At 35.8% G+C, this 20,444-nt stretch overlaps 1 protein-coding gene across 4 annotated transcripts in view; it reads left to right on the plus strand.

The window, feature by feature from the left end:
* The window catches only part of LOC150081714 (protein strawberry notch homolog 1-like), a 374,252-nt gene that overhangs the window by 240,677 nt on the left and 113,131 nt on the right, over positions 1 to 20,444 (plus strand). For all 4 annotated transcript variants that reach the window (XM_090378820.1, XM_090378821.1, XM_090378819.1 and 1 more), the window contains exon 19: positions 5,779 to 5,891. In XM_090378820.1, coding sequence (XP_090234946.1) covers positions 5,779 to 5,891 — 113 coding nt within the window. The remainder of the gene's footprint in view (positions 1 to 5,778; positions 5,892 to 20,444) is intronic.

Here is a 20,444-nt window from a genome sequence, read left to right on the forward strand (position 1 = left end):
TAGACATACTGTTTCTGCTGCATGCCTCTCCTACAAATACTTCCATGGGCACTGTTCTTCTGAATTGGCTTCTATAATTCCTGCTCTCTCTTTCAAAACAGTCCAAACACGTGCCGCCAACATCCATTTACTGTCCAACTTCAAACCCACAGAACCAACTTTTCATCTTCCTCATTTATTCGTTCATCTGCCGTTTTCTGGAACAACCTTCCTTCATACATATTTCCTGAAAATTACAATCTACAGAATTTCAAGTCCAATGTCAACAAATATCTTCTTTCGTCTTCTCAACCTCCAACCCAAGCACGGTACCAAGTACTATAGGTTCTAATACCTCTCGTGTTTGGGGTTCACATAAAAAATATATATATATATTGCATACTTCCTGCAAGGTTTAATTTTGCTACAGTGGCCCCACCTGCCTGCAGTTTCATTTAATAAAATTAAATGTTCACTAAATTGTTTGTGTGAATTCTCCCATAGAATTACATTATGAGGTCAGGTTGGGTTGTTTGCATTGCCCAGTGTTGGCTCGAGTTGAAGGGCAGAGTGAATCTCAGTCGCAGACACTGCTGTATCTTGAGATCTATCATTTCTAGAAATAAAGTGTTACAAGGATGTATATGCAGTCCTCTGATTGATGATATCATTGGTTGAATGTTGTTGCCAAGGATTGTCTTCTAATGCTTGCTTGAACTTCTCCATAGAATAACATTGTCTTGGCCATCTTGCTTTTTGCTTTCTGGAAGAGACTTTAATATTACAATATGGACTGTCTAGTTATATAGGTAAAATAATAGTGCTATTGATAGTGGTGCCTTGGCCATATTGTTTTCTTGAGGGCAGATGTGGGACTGCCTGAGCCACAGATGATAAATAGATAAATAATTTCATAAATATTTTATTTGAAGTTTTTTGAGTGATGAAGTGGTGCCACCAGGACTATAGAGCTACAGCGGATGAATGTGAATAAGTAATATTATTTCAGGCTTCGTTATAATATTTATTGAATCTGTATTGTTCGGCTACTATTATCTTTCTTATACTCGCACACCTTTTCGCTCACTTCGTAATTCCGACACTTTTCTGTATTGGTTAAAGATGGATTATGATGATAAACATATGTAGGGTGACAGATATGGAGGACATTGCAACCTGATTGGTTGATGTCCAGTGGTACTCTTACAGGTTGCAGAAATCCGTGTACAAAAATCCCATTGTGCAGGAACCTGATGTGGCCAGTGGATTGTTACTGCAAGGAACAGGTCATTGGTGGAATGGATAATGCATGTAAGGATGGTAATGTATCTAAGAAAGAAGGGACAAAAAAGAGGATTAAGTCAAAGCAAAAGGGCAGAAAATTTGTGGAGAGGTAATTTGAAAAATACATCTGGTGTTGAGACACCAATGTGGCAGACAGCAGCATTGGTAGATGCTGAACAGGATGAAGAGCTTATATATGCACAGATCCTTCCAGATTCTGGAAAACAGAGTTAAGGCATAAAGTCCAGAAAGCGATTGGGAGGGTATTATATCTGAGTTGGCACTAGAGGACAATCTGAATATATCATTGACTGGTTTTCTTTCTGGCAGGTCCTTGCATACCTCTTTACTCATGTCATAAACAATTACCTTCAGAATAGGTCACCTTGGTTTGGAAAAGGTTACCCCCAACCGACAAATCCTTTCATTTTTTTATTTTTTTTTTATTTCCTCAGAATCTTTCTCACTTTCCAGATCTAATACTATACCATTCTCCATTGCTGGAGGCTTATTTTTACCTTAACCATTTTGAGCATTCCAGTCATTGCTCTAATAACAGCATTTTGCACATTCCTACTACTCTTTAATTTGGAGCTATTCTTTGCCTTAATAACCAGAGCACAGCCTTACTGGTATCAATCTTCAGTTCTGTGGCCTCTTGACCCTGTCTTGCTATAAGGATCCTTATCGAAATGATTTTTGTCTCTGCCGAATGAAGAGTCCAACAAATCACTTATCTGCCCTTCGTATACCTTAACTAATTTCTCTAGACCACTTATTTTTTCCCTCTAAATTTTCATTCTGCGCACCTAGTTCAATAGCTGCAGTCTCTAATGTACTTCAACAGGATAATATTTCCCACCTCAATTCCTACTAAATTACTTGTATGATCGAAACTTAAATTATATTAGTAGAACTGATATGGATTGTGAAAGCATTAATAAAGTGCGAACAGGCAGGAACTGGATTCCAGAAGTTTCTGGACAAATATACCTGTTGTCCCAGAAACATTTATGTAGAAATAATGTCTTATAGACTAAATCTGTTGTACTTGGTAATGAGATGTTATCACTGCCAAGCATTTGGATACATGGGTAAGACTTGTAGACGTGGTGAGCCTGTATGTAGTCACTGTGGTAGGAGTGTTTGTTGCTAAAGTGCAGGAAAGCTTCTGTCTTGTGTGAATTGTGCACTGAGGGAGGAATCCTAATCATCATGTGAGGGATAAACAACATTTATCCCTCACAGAATGGCACAGAAATTGTAATGCAGCAGACAGATTTTTGTCTGATAATGACAGGTTGCTCTAACTACAGGACTGATACTGGGAACATAGTACAAGCAACTAGAAGAGAGTTGCATTTTAATCATAGAAGACAGGTTAATTTCTCTCATCTTGAAGAACTCAAAATCATCCAAATGCACAGTGGTCTCGAGCTGTTGCAGATGGGTTTTGAATTTCTTACAACCATGAGGGAGTTGATATCTCTTGCATACAGGAACCGTATGTGGTCAATGGGAGGTTGATGGGTTTCCAGTTTTGTCCATGGATAGCATCTTGTCATGCAGGTCAGCTGCATGTAATAACCATGGACATTTTCAGCTCGAATCTTGCATAACTAAGCTGTCTCAGTTTTGCACATCTCATTCTGTCTGTGTTTGTATTGAATCAGCTGGTGTTAAATTCTATTTAGTTTCTATGTATTTTAAATATGTTGATGATATATATATATATATATATATCCATACATTGCTGGAGGATTTGATCAGTCACTTGCAGGGGAACAGGATATTCTTCTGTGTGGATGCTAATATGAAAAATCATCTATGGCACAGTAGGTTGATGCGAGGGGACTTGCATTAGAGGAGGTTAATTATCCATTGTGAATTAGTTGACTGTAATGAGAGCCCTGCCCATTCTACTTTTTTTGGGTGTAAATGGTGACTCTAATATAGATGTAAGACACTCAGCATTTGATGGTTCAAGTCAAAGTGGGTTTCCAGTGATCATAGGTTTTTACCGTTATCATGGTGCCTTCAAGTACAGTAAGTCCCCGACTTATGTAAGCCCAAGTTACGTAACTTTGGACTTACGTAAATGTTTTTCACTCATACATATATATATATATATATATATATATATATATATATATATATTTTTTTTTTTTAGGATTGTAAAATTTTAATCGGTAAAAAAAAAAAAAAAAAAAAAAGTGAATAAAAAATAAGCAATCAATGACGACGAACACAGCATGCACAAATTGCATAAGTGAGATATGGAGTAACAAGTTTACCAAGCTGAAAAAATAGGAATGAATAGAGAATTCTGAAAATTTGTTGTTGCGTTTTTTTTTTTTTTTTTTTTTTATATATGACTGGATTTCAGTGAAGGGGGGACAATTTCACCATAATAACATAAAAAACCCACACAAAAAAAAAAAAAAAAACACTCCATTATTACTTCAACATAAATAGCTGTGTATAGTATGCTGTAAACTGAAATCCCTGCCAGACCATCCTACATAAACAAGTTTTCCCATCTGTGTTTGAGTAATTTGTACAATGCCTGTCACACTTCCAATCATCCTTTTGGTATTCCTGTCCAAGCACTGCAGACAGGGTTGGCCAGCACTGACTCCTTTAGTGTACCTCTTGCCATTCAATGAAAACATGGCCATAGACCCCTATTAAACCAATTTTTTATCCTGTGACAAGAATAAACAAGAACATCCATTTTGCTGGGTCACTGGATCCATTTTGCTGGGTCCTGACATTCCAGGAAATGAACATTCAATTATTGCAGCAAAAATAGCAAGCCAGATTTAAGCCTCTCATAAAGAGCCAGTGCATTGATCAGTGGCAAAGCAAACTTGTCAAACCCAGACAACTAATAACTTTTTCAAATAAAGCAAGAACGTGAGCCTTGGAAAATTAGTTCGAACTTCCATGCAAGAAATAATATTGGCTAGGGCATACACAAGCAGGGGCAAACTAGGCAACTGCCTAGGGCCAGTAATTTTTTAAGGCCCGTAAAATAGTTTTATTATACATTTTTATAGGCAGAGGCCTCTTTTTAGCTTTCAACATAATGCAAGACATTTTTTAATCCATTCAACTGTGTCCTCCATTGCAATTTCTGAAAGGTGGCAAACCTAGGTGGGACCCGAAATGAGAATCTTGCCCAGGGCCCGATTTTTCCTTAGTCCGCCACTGTATACAGATTATACCCACCTGACTTGCTACTACCTCTTAACAGCTTCTGATCCACCTCAGTATCTCATTTACTATACCCAGCTAACTATTCAACATATTACTGTTGGTTTTCCCCCTGTGTAACAAGACACAACAATCAATCCAGGCCTGTCTGTTGAGAGCTCAAGTTTCCCATTACTCTGTGAAATCATTAATTGTATTTAGCAATCATGGGGTTGAACCACAGTCACTCTCACTCCTGACCACTTGGCTATGTAAATACACTTATTCAATAAAACACAGGTATCAGTAAATTCAGTGAATTTATTGTTCATATTCAATATTATCAATATTATTCAGTGAATAATATCACTGCCATCAAAATATTTGGCACTATATAGCCTTTGTTGTACTTGCACTATTAAACAGTTACAATAGCAAATACAGTAAAGAAGGGCGGAACTTCTGAAGAGGATTAAATTAAAACAAACCAGATTGGTGAGGAATGCAAACTGCAAAGTTCAGCAACTAGCACTAAGGGGAATAAGTAACATGAATGAGGGAGGTATATTCTTGCTGCTGGTGAGACAAGAACCAGGGGAAACAAATATAACATCTTAGGGAGTAATAAAAGATTGGATCTCATGAAGTTTACCTTGTGACAGTACATTATAGATTACTGGAATAAATTACTTCCAAAGGTGGTAGAGAATTTATAACAGTTCAAGGCAGAATAGGATTGCATCCCCCCCCCCCCCAGGAAGATTCATAAAAGGTCTGAGATTCCTTGCTTCATTTGGCCATATCAAGGACATGGCAAATTTTAAGTGTTATTAATTGTTAATTGGGAGCACCTGGTGTGTAATGAGAGACAGAACTCAAAACAAGCTGTCATAAAAGTAGCTCATATTGAAACAAATAATAAAATAGGCCTTTTGATATGTGTTTAAAAGTAGTGCTTCTTGGTCTGGCTTGTAATTCAAGAAGTTCCACCTCATTCGTTACTAATTGTATTGCAGTTATGTGATACATACAGCATTTCTCTTACTGTGAATCATTCGATATCAAGAAAGTAAATATCGATGATGAAAGCATTGCCATTATTATTATTATAGAAACAGTTTTATTAATAGGAACTGCACTATGCAAAATTTGTGTATGCACTTGAGTGCATTATATTGTTATTTAATTATATTTATATAATTAATTAAAATTCAGACATGCATAAACATATTTAGTTCCTGATTTGAGGAATTTTCACTTAATCTGCAAGCTTAAGATTATAAATTCTATATTAAATGAGGTGTTATTGTTAATAATTAGGACGTACCCACAGATCAAATCAAGTAAATGCTCCTGAGTACTTGTTTCTCATCTCTGATCTGGCTGGAGAAAGGCGATTTGCTGCCATAGTAGCTAAGAGACTGGAAAGTTTGGTAAGTAAAGCATAAAAATGGATCTAATCATAAATTGCAGAATTCCTTTAAAAAATGGATTACTTTTGTGTTTAATTGAAAGAAAATTAGAATAATCCAAGTTCCTAATTTCTATAAGGAGGTGCAGTAAATATAATAAACAATTTTTAAAAATATATAATAAAAAAAAAAACTGCTTTGAGTAATTCATTATTACATCTGGATATGTGGTGTATGCTGCAGTTAAAATTATTATATGTCTTATAGAAGAGGTTTGGAACTTTGACTGTGTGAAATAGGAAGTAATTTAAGTGGTTGTAAAATTAAGTCATATGACTAAGTTTTAGGCATTCATTTGCCCTATTCATTCAGTTAAACAGTACCCAGTAGTCTGCTGTTAGCATGCATTTTTATTTCAGAATATATCTGAAAGCAGTAGCCACTTGAATATTATGACTAAAAAAGTTTTGTGGTTTTGAGTAAATAATTTACTTAATTTTCTTGCATACTTTAACTTAATTAAAATTAAAAAAAGCAAATAAAGTACTGCAGTTTACTTTGGTAACTTTAAGAAGCAGTACACATTCATCAGCAAAACAGCTTTTAGCATTATCTTGTGAGGCTATAGCCAATATACTTTATATATTGAGGCAAGTGACTTGGCCACCTCTGCACTAAGACAATATGTAAACAAATCGAGGACTTAGTGTCAGACAACTTTAACTACAAAATTGCATTTTTGTTTTGAGACAACTTTAGTTTAACTTTATACAAATAACAATGCATATCATGTCATAGAAATGTATTTCTCTGGTAGTCTACAAGTTAGCATGGGCTATAAGCACATTTCCGGTAAACCAAGAAAATATCAAATGACTTTTTCTTGGTTAATTACAAAAATGTTTACTACAAAATGATTTTGTAGTTAACGTTGTCTGACAATAAACTCTTCAAATGTGCATCTTCAATAACAAATTCTCAGATGGTTCAGAGGGTCATTCCATGTCAAGTGGCCTAGGGGTCCCTGCTTGACCATCTTTAATTTTGTTGAAACTTGGTGTGGATGTTTAAACAGGTTTCAAATGAAACTGTGCAAAATTTCAGTTCAAAATATAGTATGCTTGAGGCCCTAGCACCTTTTTTTGTGGAGGTCACTTGTGTTATGCAGAATAAATTACAAAAAATTTTCAAAGTTTTAAGTGTTACTGTTGCTCAACGGTGAGAGGTAGTGCTCTGAAACTTGGTATACCTGGTTAACTTTTGGCAGAGAATGCAAAACGTTTGGTGTCCAGGCTCAAAAACCTTCACATTTTTTTACAATATGGACTAAAACTGCACCAAAATTTTGTCGCAACAAATTTAAGCAAGACTTTTGAAAGTCATAACTTTGAAATAAAAACCCTTTGGACATTCTACTTACCAACTGCATGAATTCAACTTAACTAAATATCAGCTCTTATACTTGTTTTCTGGCTGAGATATTTTACTTCAAAGATTGACTCAAAATTTGAAAGTCAAATTTGACCAATTTTAAGGGGCAAATATCTTAATGTGGGACACCTTCATTAAGATATCTCTCTTTTTTGCCACCACTTGAAAGAGAAGAGTTTCAGTTACAAGGATCATGGTTTATCTGTTTTGTGTCTTTGCACTTAAGGCATTAAAATTAAGCCTAAACATCAAGTAGTTTTATGTGGTATGGAGTATATATACTCCATATATATACTATATATAGAATATGGAGTATATTCTAGAATTCTGGATTATTCTAGAAGAATACAAAAAAAGTATAAATAGCTGATATTTGAACCATGCTGTTATTAATGTGTTTTATCTTCATGATGAACAATTTGTTTATTTTGTTCCTCAATTTTTTATTGTTTGACTAATAAAGTTAATTAAGTTTTCATTGCTTGCAGAAACGTCCAAACTATGTAATCAGAAGATTTTGCTGGTAATAAGCTGTACTCATGCACCATCAGTCATATGGATAATTCTAAATGTCATGTACTATCCTATACACACAAAACTGGGTTAAAATTATTTAAAGAATTTGAATTTAAAGAACAACAGCTGATAGGTCGACATTGTGGATTAAAACTGGGTGAAGAAAACACAATTTGTCTACATCATGAAGCTTTGCTTTTGACAAAATTTGAATTTTTGCAGCATTCATGTTGCAATCCTTTCCAGAAGAAAAATCATATGATGAAAAAAAGTTTAAAACCAATTGATTTGTCAATAGCAGATCTGAAAGACCTAACAAAGGTAGACATAAAACCAAGCCAGAAGCTGTGCCCATCATGCCAAAAAGAGTCTAACAGTTGAAAAGCAACAACAGGAACATCAACTTCATCTGGATCAGACCATGATGACAAAGTGCATGTGACTGAAAGCTTGAACACACAAGTTTGATGACTATTGGTATTTCTCCTCTGAAATTTCATCGAATGGCTAAGAGAGACTCACAAGGCTATGCCAAAAGGAAGGCAAGTCAAGTACAAGATGTAATTGCCAGTAAAATTGCATCTATTGGTGGCATGAATCCAAATGACATCATGGAGCTAAGTGCAAGTCATTGGTGGTGGAAATTGCTTAGATTACAATGAGCTGCTGAAAGAAAAGTTGATGGTATTAAATCATTCAGAAATACTTCCAATATTATCACTAGCTCCAGTTAGTTGGTCCATAAAGAAAGAAATGGAAGAGTTTATAGTGTCTCAGAAAGAATGGTCAAGAAAGCTAGAAAACTTAAAGCAGATGAAGGAATCTTGGCCATACCTAGAAAAAAGCTTTCTGGACAAGTAAAGCAAAAGGCGATGGAATTTTATGAAGATGATGAATTTAGTTGTATATATGCTCTGGAAAGAAAGATTACATTTCCATTAGAAATGCAAATGCAAAAGCTACTACTACTCAGCAACTTGAAGGAAATGTTTGTAGCTTATCAAGATAGAAATGGATCGGACGTTGGATTTTCTAAATTTTGTGAACGACCCAAGTGGTGCATCACAGTTAGTGCACCAGGAACACATTCTGTGTGTGTATACACAATCCATCAAAATGTCAAGTTAATGCTAGCAGCAAGTCCTATTGAATGTGATTACAAGGTTCTCATTGTTAAACAGTCTATGATTTGGAGTCAAAAGATTGTATGCTTCATTGGTGTGAAAAATATCCAGGAATATATTAATTTAAAAAGTTTCTAGAGAATATTTTTGAAAACAATGAACCAGAAGATATTGAATTCAAGCAATGGATAGACACTGACAGAGATAACTGGATACAAAGCAATTAACAACAGAAGATTTTATTGAGAGTTGAGTACAAAGATATTTAACCTTTCTTGTCATCACTACATTGCTAAACATCAAAACTTCCATTTGATGTCAACAAAGAAAAGCCTAATGACCGGAGAATTGGTCATCTTGATGGATTTTGCAGAAAATTATTTGTTTGTTGTGCAAATTGCTGTTAAGGGTTCCACTGGGAGATAGCCAGGCTACATTGCATCCATTTGTCATTTATTACAAGGATGTTGAACTTCAGAATATAAGTTTCTGCGTAATCAGTGACTGCCTTTGACATGACACAATTGCAGTGCATGTTAACCAACTTAATTGAATATTTGAAGAGTTTCATGACAGAAATCAGGCACATTTACTACTTTAGTGATGGTTCTACAAGAATACAAGAATTTCAAGAATTTTATTAACTTGTGTCATCATCAAAAGAATTTTGATATCAGTGCTGAATGCAATTTCTTTGGCACTAGCCATGGTAAGTCATCATGTGATGAAATTGTTGGAACACTAAAACAATTGGCAGCATGTGCAAGTCTCCAACGCCCAATTGAAAAACAAATCCTGACACAAAGAAGCATGTTTGAATTTTGTGACAAGCATATGACTGGAATAAAATTCTGTTTTGTTTCTAAAGAGGAAATTGAGCAAGTAAGGCCATTTCAAGAGAAAAGATTCATAGATGGTTATACTATTGCTGGAACAAGAGAAAATCATCACTTCAATCCTATTGATGTAAGATAGTCTTGTTTGCAGAGTATCAAATGACACACCATCATCATTTGTAGGTCATATAGATCAGACTAGTGAAACCAATATTCAACATGTGCCAATTGTTAATTTACAACCTGGCCAATGCATTGCCTGTATTTATGACAATAATTGGTGGATTGGAAATATTTTTGAAATTTCATTTGAAGAACATGATCTATTGGTAAATTTCATGCATTCTCGTGGAGCAGCTCGCTCATTTCACTGGCCTGTTAGACAAGACATCTGCTGGATTCCTGAACAACAAATTATTGCCAATCTTCCCACTGCAAAAACGACAACAATGGGACGACAATATAGTTTGCCTGAAGTAGCAATATCAACCATCAATGAAAAATTCCAGTCTATTATGAAGCAGTGATTCAATATCTTCACACTCAAATTATAACAATATCAAATTGTATTGTGTTTTAAATAAATTTTGTTGCAGTTATAACTTCTTTCAAGCTTAGAAACCAATAGAACATCTTTATGCTTGGAATCCTGAATAAAGACCACTTTTCAGGCTTTGGAACTTGCACTAAAGAAACCCTTGAAATTTCTTTTCTTGCCATTTGCACCCCCACCCCCCATTGTAAAAAATACAGATCTTTTTGTGCATTGCCAATATATCCTTTCTCCTTAAACCAAAGGGCAGAGTAATTACAGAAAATTTCACTCTTAGAAATGCAATAGTTCTGTCCTTATTGAGATGTGAAACTTCACCATGAAATAAGTGTACAAATATTATGTGGAAAATATAAAATGTTTAAGGCCATTTTTTAGGCCTTACGTAGCAAGACACAAAACTGAAAAACCATGATTCTTGTTGCATAAAACCTGCTCTTTCCAATGGTGGCAAAAATGAGAGAATTGAAGGTGTCACACATTAAGATATTTGCCCCTAAAGATTGGTCAAATTTTGACTCTTATCTTTGAAAGAAAATATCTCAGCCAGCAAACAAGTATAAGAGCTCATATTTAGTTAGGCTGAATTCATGCAGATGTTAAATGGAACGCCCAAAGAAGAAGGTACCAAAGGTTTTTATTTCAAAGTTATCAATTTCAAAAGTCTTGCTTAAATTTGCCACAACAAATTTTTGTTGTGGCAAAAATTTGCAGTCTAAAACTGTGCCAGTTTTAGACTGCAAATTTTTTTCTTATTCTTAATTTTTAAAATTCTTAAAATTTTTCTTATAATACCATGATAATAGACTAAGTATTAAATAGCAAATGCTTAATGTACGGTACTCACCTTGAATGTAATCTGCAATAGTTTTACGAAGAGACTGATGGCTAAATTTAAGGTGGAATAATTAAATTAATGAATTAAGGCGGGATAAAAAATTAGTTAATTTAACGGAAATTTAAGATAAGTGCAAGGAAGCAGAAGTGCACCACTCCGTTCCTGGTTGTCATAAGGTAGAAAGTAGTTAATCTAGAACTTAAGTGAAAAAAATTGATAATGCCAATAGTCATAACGACGGACTTTCGTTAAGTTTTAACTTCGCCAACAGAAGACGTTATGTGGGGAGTAGACGCATGCTGTATTTAAAGAATTATCTATACTCTCGTGATGCTCTTTGGAACACGTGGGAATCTCAAATGTGAGAGATTCCAAGCCGGGGAAAGATTAAAGGGGAGTTTCGCATTTATAATATTGAAATTAGAATGGTGTCGGAACCATTCAATAATGAGAGCTTCATATTGAATTTTGTGGCTGGTTTTAAGTTTAATAATTACAAAAACAAACAAACTTAAAAACAAATTTGATATAATCTTAAGAAAACTTTGACAAAACAAAGAAATCAATTTATATACACTACAATAGGTAGGAATCTGTAACAATATCCTCCCTATTACCAAACTATACGAATCTGGCCATCCTTTAAGACCAATTATTTCTTTCAGTAAATCAGCTTTTGCAAACTTATCCACTTACTTAGTTAAAATTATATCCCCTCTCACCAGATTCTCAGAATTTAAAATCAGCTATACCAATCAGGCTTTTCAGAAAATAAGTACCACTACAATTTCTGATGGAGATATTCTAGCGTCTTTTGACGTAGTATCTATATACACCAACGTGCATATCCCATTCACATTACAGGCTTTACGAAAGTTTTTAGCAACAGACGACACCTTAATAAAACGTACCTCTTTTTCCATCAATGATATCCTTGAACTCACTTCGCTATTACTAGATGCCAGATATTTCAGATTCAATAACAAAATTTTTCAACAAATATTCGGTTTATCCGTGAGTTTAGGCATTTCTGCTCCTCTGTCTGAAATTTATTTAGCTACAATAGAGAATCAAATTTTACAACCATTTCCTTCAGAAATAAAATTATACACATGTTACGCAGATGATATACTCATGATAGGTAATAGATCCACTATAGACAATCTTTTTTCAAAATTTAATTCAATACATGATAGATTAAAACTCAATCTTGAAATTGAAACGAACAATCAAATCAACTTTCTTAACAACCTTATCATTTACAAAACAGGCACAAAACTAGGTACAAAGATTTTCAGAAAAAATACACACACAGGAAAATACCTACATTTTGCTTCGCACCACCCTTTTAGTACAAAAAAAGCTGTCCTGTACAACCAAATCCATAATGCCATAAAATATAATTCCTCACAAAATGACTTAACTAACGAACTTCAATACCTCACAGAAAAATTTATAGCTAGGGACTACCCAACCCAATTATCCAACACACCATTTTTGCCTCCAAAAGTAAAATTAACAACCCACCCAAACCCACTACTTAGGCAAATACACGCATCATCCTCCCTTACCATAGCAAACTTGCCGGACAGTTTTGCCGAGTATTTACAGGCACAGATATCTCCCTCATTTTTTCAGCTTATAATAAACTCGGATCCTTATTTAATACTTACAAAGACACACATAAGTACCCGACTAGCGATTTGAACAATATAATTTATCTGACCAAATGTCAACCAAACTGTGATGCCTGCTATATTGGTAGTACTACAACAAAGTTTGGTTCTACCACAACCTCTAATACTCGCACATACTACCACTATAATAGTTTTAGAACTGGACAATCTAGCATGGAACTTACAATACATGCCCATACCCACAATCACACTCCCCTAATCGATTCTGCTATCACTATTATTAAACTTAAAACCAGCCACAAAATTCTTCAATATGAAGCTCTCATTATTGAATGGTTCTGACACCATTTTAATCTCAATATTATAAATGTGAAACTCCCCTTTAATCTTTCCCCACTTGGAATCTCTCACATTTGAGATTCCCATGTGTTCCAAAGAGCATCACGAGAGTATGGATAATTCTTTAAATACAGCACTCGTCTACTCCCCACTTAACTTCGCCAACTGAAGACGTTATAATTTAACAAAAGTCCGTCATTATGACTATTGGCATTATCAATTTTTTTCACTTAAGTTTTAGATTAACTACTTTCTACCTTATGACAACCAGGGACGGAGTGGTGCACTTCTGCTTCCTTGCGCTTATCTTAAATTCCGTTAAATTAACTTATTTTTTATCCCACCTTAATTTAATTATTCCATCTTAAATGGCGCCTCCGTAGCCAGGTGGGAAGGAGCAGCAGTGCATAGCACACGCTTCTTGATTAGACCGGGGTTCGAGCCCGTCACCACCAAATATGGAGGATGCGGAAAGGTCAGGGAATGACCACCGCATATCCCTGAGCAATATGGCCTTAGTTGCTAATGCTCCTAAAAACCAAACAACAAACAAACAAACCATCTTAAATTTAGCCATCAGTCTCTTCATAAAACTATTGCAGATTACATTCAAGGTGAATACCGTACATTAAGCATTTGCAACAGTAACACTTAAAACTGAAAATTATTTGTGATTTGCTCCACTTAAAACACAAGTGACCTCCACAAAAAAGGTGCTGGTGCCTCAAACATACTATATTTTGAACTGAATTTTTGCACAGCTTCTTCGGAAACCTGTTTAAACATCTACACCAAGTTTCAACAAAATTGAAGATTCAAAATTAGCCACCCTAGAGCTAATTTTGAATCTTCAATCTCCTCCCAAAAATGTTCCACATCAGCAAACAGCCCATAGGCAGCCTCCTTCGCACAGAGCTTATCTGCAAGGTGTAAAAATTAAGGTGTAGTATTGTCACTTTACAGAAAACCAGATATTAGGTTGAAAAAAAACTCAGTATTTTTCAAACAAATTGCCTTGAGTGGTTATGAGATTGTTTGTAGAACCCTTGGAACATTTTTTTTTAAATGCATTTGAACTGGCCTACCTCCAATTCCTTTGTTTGTTTTAATATCCTGTACACTCTTAATTTTCATCCTTTCAGCACCAATTTGATTTGGGGAACAAGTAATATTCTGAGAATTGGTTTAGGTCCATAGTCCTATACTTTGCTAAAAACTCATTGACATTCAGTGCAGAATCCCCCCCCCTCCCCCACAGTATCGTCATATGACAGAAACAGATGTTTGCATGCTTTTTTTTTTTTTTTTTCTCTTTGTTTGTAGTTGTATTCAAGACAAATAACTCAACATACTACATTTGAATTGAGCAAGGAGAGATCATTGTCAACATCTTAATGAGCTCCTTGCATGCTTTAAATCTGAATAGCTTTCATTCATCAGTCAAACAGTAGGAAAAAAACCTAGTGCTGATCTTCTGTTTGCCAAAATAGTCTGACAGAACTTCAAAATGTCCCTTGACAATGAGAAAATTATTTTATAAAAATTTTCAACCATTTTTGGTATTAAAAGTGTTGAATGCCCAGAGCTCTCATAATTTAACACAGATTTATAGAGATTCTCTTAAAACTCTTCAGAGACATCCTTCCATCTGTCAACTATTTTTAATGAGTAATATATGTAGTGGGGTGTACCCTTTCAACAAGATTCAAAGTGATATTGATCTGCACAATACAAAATTGAAGAAATTCTATGGAAGAACTTGAATTCGTAGTTGATGAACAGGAGTTATTGCTACAAATAAAAAAAAATATAGTTATGAATTTGTTTTAATATTTTTTCTTTTCTTTTTTTTCTTTTTATTTCAATTTTATTTTTGATAATCCTGCTGTAACGTTCAACTGTAAAAAGTCAAATAGAAAAAATTAATATTTAAAGTATATATGCATGTCATTTTGCAGTTTTTACAAATTTCCAAATCCCTTGAAAATATTCACACTGAGTTACATGTATACAGTTCAGAAACCTGCTTGTGAAAAAGGTAATCAAGATAAATATGGGCATCAAAGGCCACTTCCACAAAGAGGCTTAGTGCAACACAGTAAAGTGACTACAGTGCAGAGGTAGCCATTCACATGCTTCAATGTCTGTCATAGTTTTATAACTTATTTTGCTGATGAACAGGAGCATAGTACAACAAATGGACTGGTTACCTTGAATATGCTTCATTGACTAACCAGAAGTTACTAGACCTGAACATCTTGCAGTTTGAAGCTTCCCCACCATACACATCTTAAATGTTTTGGTAGCTGCAGTCACATCATTACCTTTTTTTTTTAAATTCATACTGCATTATATGCTAATGTGTTCTTCTGATTCCTCCATCCTGTTTTTAATGCCTGGAAAAAGAAATGGAATACTGTTAACTTAAGACCTAAATAGAGGCTGATGATTGTCTCTAAGCAAGTTAGCATAGGAATATGAAATATGATATACATAGATACACATATAAATAAAATACAAGATTTGAATATTTACATGTCTCTGTGCAGAATAATTTGTTTGGGTTGTACTATATTTTACTACCTGAAATAGTGAGCCCTCTCTAGAGACACAAACACACGCACACACACCCACCCAGGTGTGTCAAGCATATTTCGAGGCCAAGTGATATACTTGTGATTCATAAAGTGCTCTTGATAAGCGATTGAAATTATATTTTAAGTTTCTATATTTCTTTCAATAGTCTTACTTTAAAAACAGTTCTATACTTGAAAAGCCACAAGTTAGAATGCAGAAAGGAAATACACCTTTCTTTACATTTTCCTATATTTCTATTTCTACTAATTAACTAACACTTCAACCACTTGGCCTCCGAGCAGCACTGCTCCTGCCGCCCCTGTGGCAGGGCCGGTAACCTGGGGAGAAAGTTATCCTCCAGGGCTAAAAAGAGTAACCATAGATATAAACTACTATCCACCTCTGGAGCCTTCAAACTCAAGGCCAGACAAACCCAATGATGGTGACTTTAACCAAACCAAAAAGGCTCCAAAGAGAAGTGCAGTGCAATGAGATGCCAAACTTTCTGGTGACACACACACAAACACACACACACACTCTCTCTCTCTCTCTCTCTCTCTCTCTCTCTCTCTCTCTCTCTCTCTCTCTCTCTCTCTCTTCCCCCCCCCTCCAACCAGTCTGTCGGCAAGTTATCACCATTTCTTATCCAAAGATATTTGGAATCCATTGCTAGAATACCAAAAATGGTTAAACGACTGCAATCTGGAGACCTTGATTGAAACAGCTATCTCAAAGCATTCAGAGTGGCTGCTCAAAAACCTGCAGCCCAACATTTGCTGGGCTGCTGGTACCGATCACTCCCCACACTACATTAAATTCATCCAAAGGTGTCGTCACAGAATGGGACCTGATTACAGTATCTGAAGAGGAATTAGTGCAGAAATTGAGCAATCGAAAAGTAATTAGTGCAAAATGTATAATGACAAAAAAAAGATGGAAATCTCGTTCCAACTCTGTCCATAATTTTAACTTTCAGCACCCCCAGATCTGCCATTCTCAGTAAAAGCTGGCTATTTAAACTGTCGAATTTGGCGTTATATCCCTAATCCCATTTGTTGTTTTTAATGCCAAAAATATGGACACTCCCAGCAAGCATGTAGTGGTGATGCCATTTGTCCTATTCGTGGTTCCAAGGAACATACACAAGCAGACTGTTCAGCCTCAAGGCCTGTTTGCCTCAGCTGCAAATAAAGTCACCCAGCCTTTTCTAAATCATAATGTGGAAGACAGGGGAGAAAATCCAAAAATTTAAAATAGAGCACAGTCACATACCCCGAGGCATGCAGACAGATTATGTCACCCATGCCCAGTCGTTTGTATGCATCTCACGCTCGAAGCTTTCATTGAACAGCAGCTCGAACAGATGCATCAATACCTCCCAGCACATCTCTAGCTAACTGGGTTAAAAGTACATTATCAAACTCTGGCACATCAAACTAAAACCAGTGAAGTGACCACCACTTCAATCAGCATCCCGGCTGATACTCGGATGGTCCTGCATGACAAAGAAAAATTAAAAACTACTAAAGACAGCAAGAAACCTGAATCATCCCCAATAGTATGGAAGTAGGTGTACACTCAGATTATGAGGAACCCATACTAGAACTTTTCGCAAATGACACTATGGATACCAGACACCCCATCTTCCCAAAAAAAGACTGAAAAAAATGCTCCTCGGACAAAAAACAGTCACATGAATCATCTAAACCTAAATGAACCACAGCATCTTACAATGGAATTGCAGAGGCTTTCCTTGCAACGCTGATGATATTGAAGACCTAATTAACTGATATTCTCCAGTTGCCCTTTGTCTACGGGAAACTTACCTAACCTCACAAATTTCTTCTTCGATAAAGAACTATTGACTTTCTCGAAGAGATCGAAATACAGCTAATGCAGTCAATGGTGGTGTGGCAATCCTAGTAAATTCAAAGATCCCAACTAAACATATCCCACTTCAAACTGAAGTAGAAGCTGTTGCTGTTTGTATAACTCTCCATATTGCAATAACACTTCTATTCGTCTCAATCTATTTACCGCCAAACCGTACTTACTCTTTTAAAAATCTTGAAGACCTTTTCATACGGATACCTCCACCTCTCTGTATATTAGGGAACTTTTAACGGGCACCACCCCTTATGGGGTGCTCCTAAATTAGAAAGTGGGGTCAACTAATTGAAATCTTTTTAGAGGCTCTAAATCTCACCATTCTCAATACTGGTGCACTGACACATGCACAGCTCCCAACTGGACACATCTCAGCAATAGATCTCTCAATTTGTTCTCCAGTACTGGTTCCAACCATAGAGTGGTATGTAATAAATGATCCCATGGGCAGTGATCGCTTCCCAATATATGCAACTTTTTGATAGCACAGACTCCTTCAACTCAACCCTGAAGAAAATGGAAATTTGTCCAAGCAGACTGGGAAAAATTTCAGTCATCAATTGCCTTTGATGAGGAAAAAATCCGCCTCCAGCATATTGATAATGTGACAGATTACATCACGTCACATCTTCTAAATGTGGCTAAAGACACAATACAACCATCAAATCCCTGGGCCGAAAGCATAATTACTGGTGGAAGAATGAGGAATGCACCAAAGCAAAGAGAACAAAAAATAAAGCCTGGAATTTATTTCGGCAGTCCAAGCACAGCCAATCTCATTCATTATAAGAAATTAAGGGCGAAAGCACATTTCATACAAAGGCAAGCCAAGAAAGAATCCTGGACCCGTTTTGCATCCAGCTTTCACAGAATCACTAATCCCAAAATAATGTGGAAAAAAATTAGCTGTCTGGTAAGTTTCCTACCATACCTTCTCCATTCCTCTTCTGGAATGGGCAAAATCTATCTAGTCCCTTAGATATAGCTAATGCTTTGGACAATACATTTGCTGAAGTCTCAGTAGCATCAGCCTATACTACCTCATTCCAACGAATTAAAAACACCAAAGAAAAGCATGCTATTAATTTTCAAACTGCCTTCCTTCTTCCATACAACAAACCTCTGCAATATTCTGAATTTTTGCATGCCATTAGAACAGCCCGCAATGATGCTGCTGGACCAGATGGAATTTATTATGTCATGCTACAACATCTTGATGACAAAGCTTTGCACCTTCTTCTTGTCTTTAACACTTGTATATTTTTAGAAAATGTTTTTCCAGCTTCTTGGCATCACTATATTTGGCATTCCTAAAGCCTGGGAAAGATCCATCCAACCCCCATAGCTATAGACCCAATCTCTCTCTCTCTCTCTCTCTCTCTCTCTCTCTCTCTCTCTCTCTCTCTCTCTCTCTCTCTCTCTCTCTCTCTCTCTCTCAAGTTGCCTCAGCAAAATCCTTGAGAAAATTATTCATAGAAGACGCGTCTGGATCATTGCGTCAGAACATCTAATGGGCCTTGGTCAGTGTGGCTTTCATCAAAATAGGTCATGTTTGGATCTTATGGTCAAGGCTGAATTTACCATTCGTAGTTTTGTTAAACATGAACATGTAGTAATGGTTTCAATAGATATAGAGAAGGCTTTTGATACCACCTGGTGGCATGGTATGCTTAGTGATCTTTACTTTCTTAGACTACAGAGCAAACTTCCTATATTTGTTCAGAACTTTCTACATACTAGATAATTCCAAGTTCAATACCAACAAGCCCTCTTTGCAAAGTTCATTCAGGAAGAAGGTTCCACAAGGATTGGTACTGAGTGCCACTCTTTTTGCTCTTAGAATAGATTCTATCACTAAACAGCTCCCAAATACAGTTGAGACTTACTTTTATGCAGATGACCTTTCCATCTCCTGCCATTTCCTTAACATGAGATCTGTTGAAAGACAGCTTCAGATATTACTTAACAAAATAAAACAGTTACTATCCATTTTTGTAGACAACGCAAACTTCATGCGGATCATGAACTTCAAATTTCTAACATCTTAAACTTATTGAAATAAGTTTTAACTTATTTCAATAAGTTAAATTTCCTAGATCGTATTTAAAAATGGAAAGACTTCCTGTCTAAAAAAGTTAAACATACGCAGAGCTTTATCTGCCCAAACACGGGGTGCAAATCATACCTCCCTGCTTCAGTTATATGGGGCATTAATCAGATCCTATCTTGATTATGGTGCTCCCATCTATGATTCTGCCAGAAAGTGTGCATTACTCTGGCTTCAATACAGTGCTTTGAGAATTGCACTTGGTGCATTCAGAACATTGTCAGCACATAGCCTCTACACTGATGTTCATGAACCCACACTAACTTTACATAGGAAAACACTGTTATTGAATTATGCTATCAAGATACAAAGTTGTGCTTTTCATCCCATTCAGTCATACCTTTTCAATCCACCATTAGAAAACTTATGTAGAAATAAATCTAACATAGTAAAACCAGCTGGTCTTTGCCTTCTTGAACTGGTGCAGGTTTGGAATGTTTCCATCAATTCCGTACAACAGATAGCAACTTGTACTCAACCACCATGGGCTCTTCCTCCTTTACCAATCTGTGACACTTACCTCTGTCAATGCAGAAGAATATTTTGCAAGCATCAAATGTCAAACAACTTCATGCAGTTCACACTCAAAGATATATTGATTTTTCTCCAATTGATACAGATAGCTCTAAATCTAATTCAATACTGCAGCTGCTCCAAATGTTAGAGCAGCTGCAGTGTTCTCAAATACCATTATTTCAGCAATCCTTCCACCCAAATTCAGTATCTTCT

The sequence above is a fragment of the Mastigoproctus giganteus genome, chromosome 8 (assembly GCF_048544385.1).
Source record: "Mastigoproctus giganteus isolate SK-2022 chromosome 8, ASM4854438v1, whole genome shotgun sequence".
NCBI lineage: Eukaryota > Metazoa > Arthropoda > Arachnida > Uropygi > Thelyphonidae > Mastigoproctus > Mastigoproctus giganteus.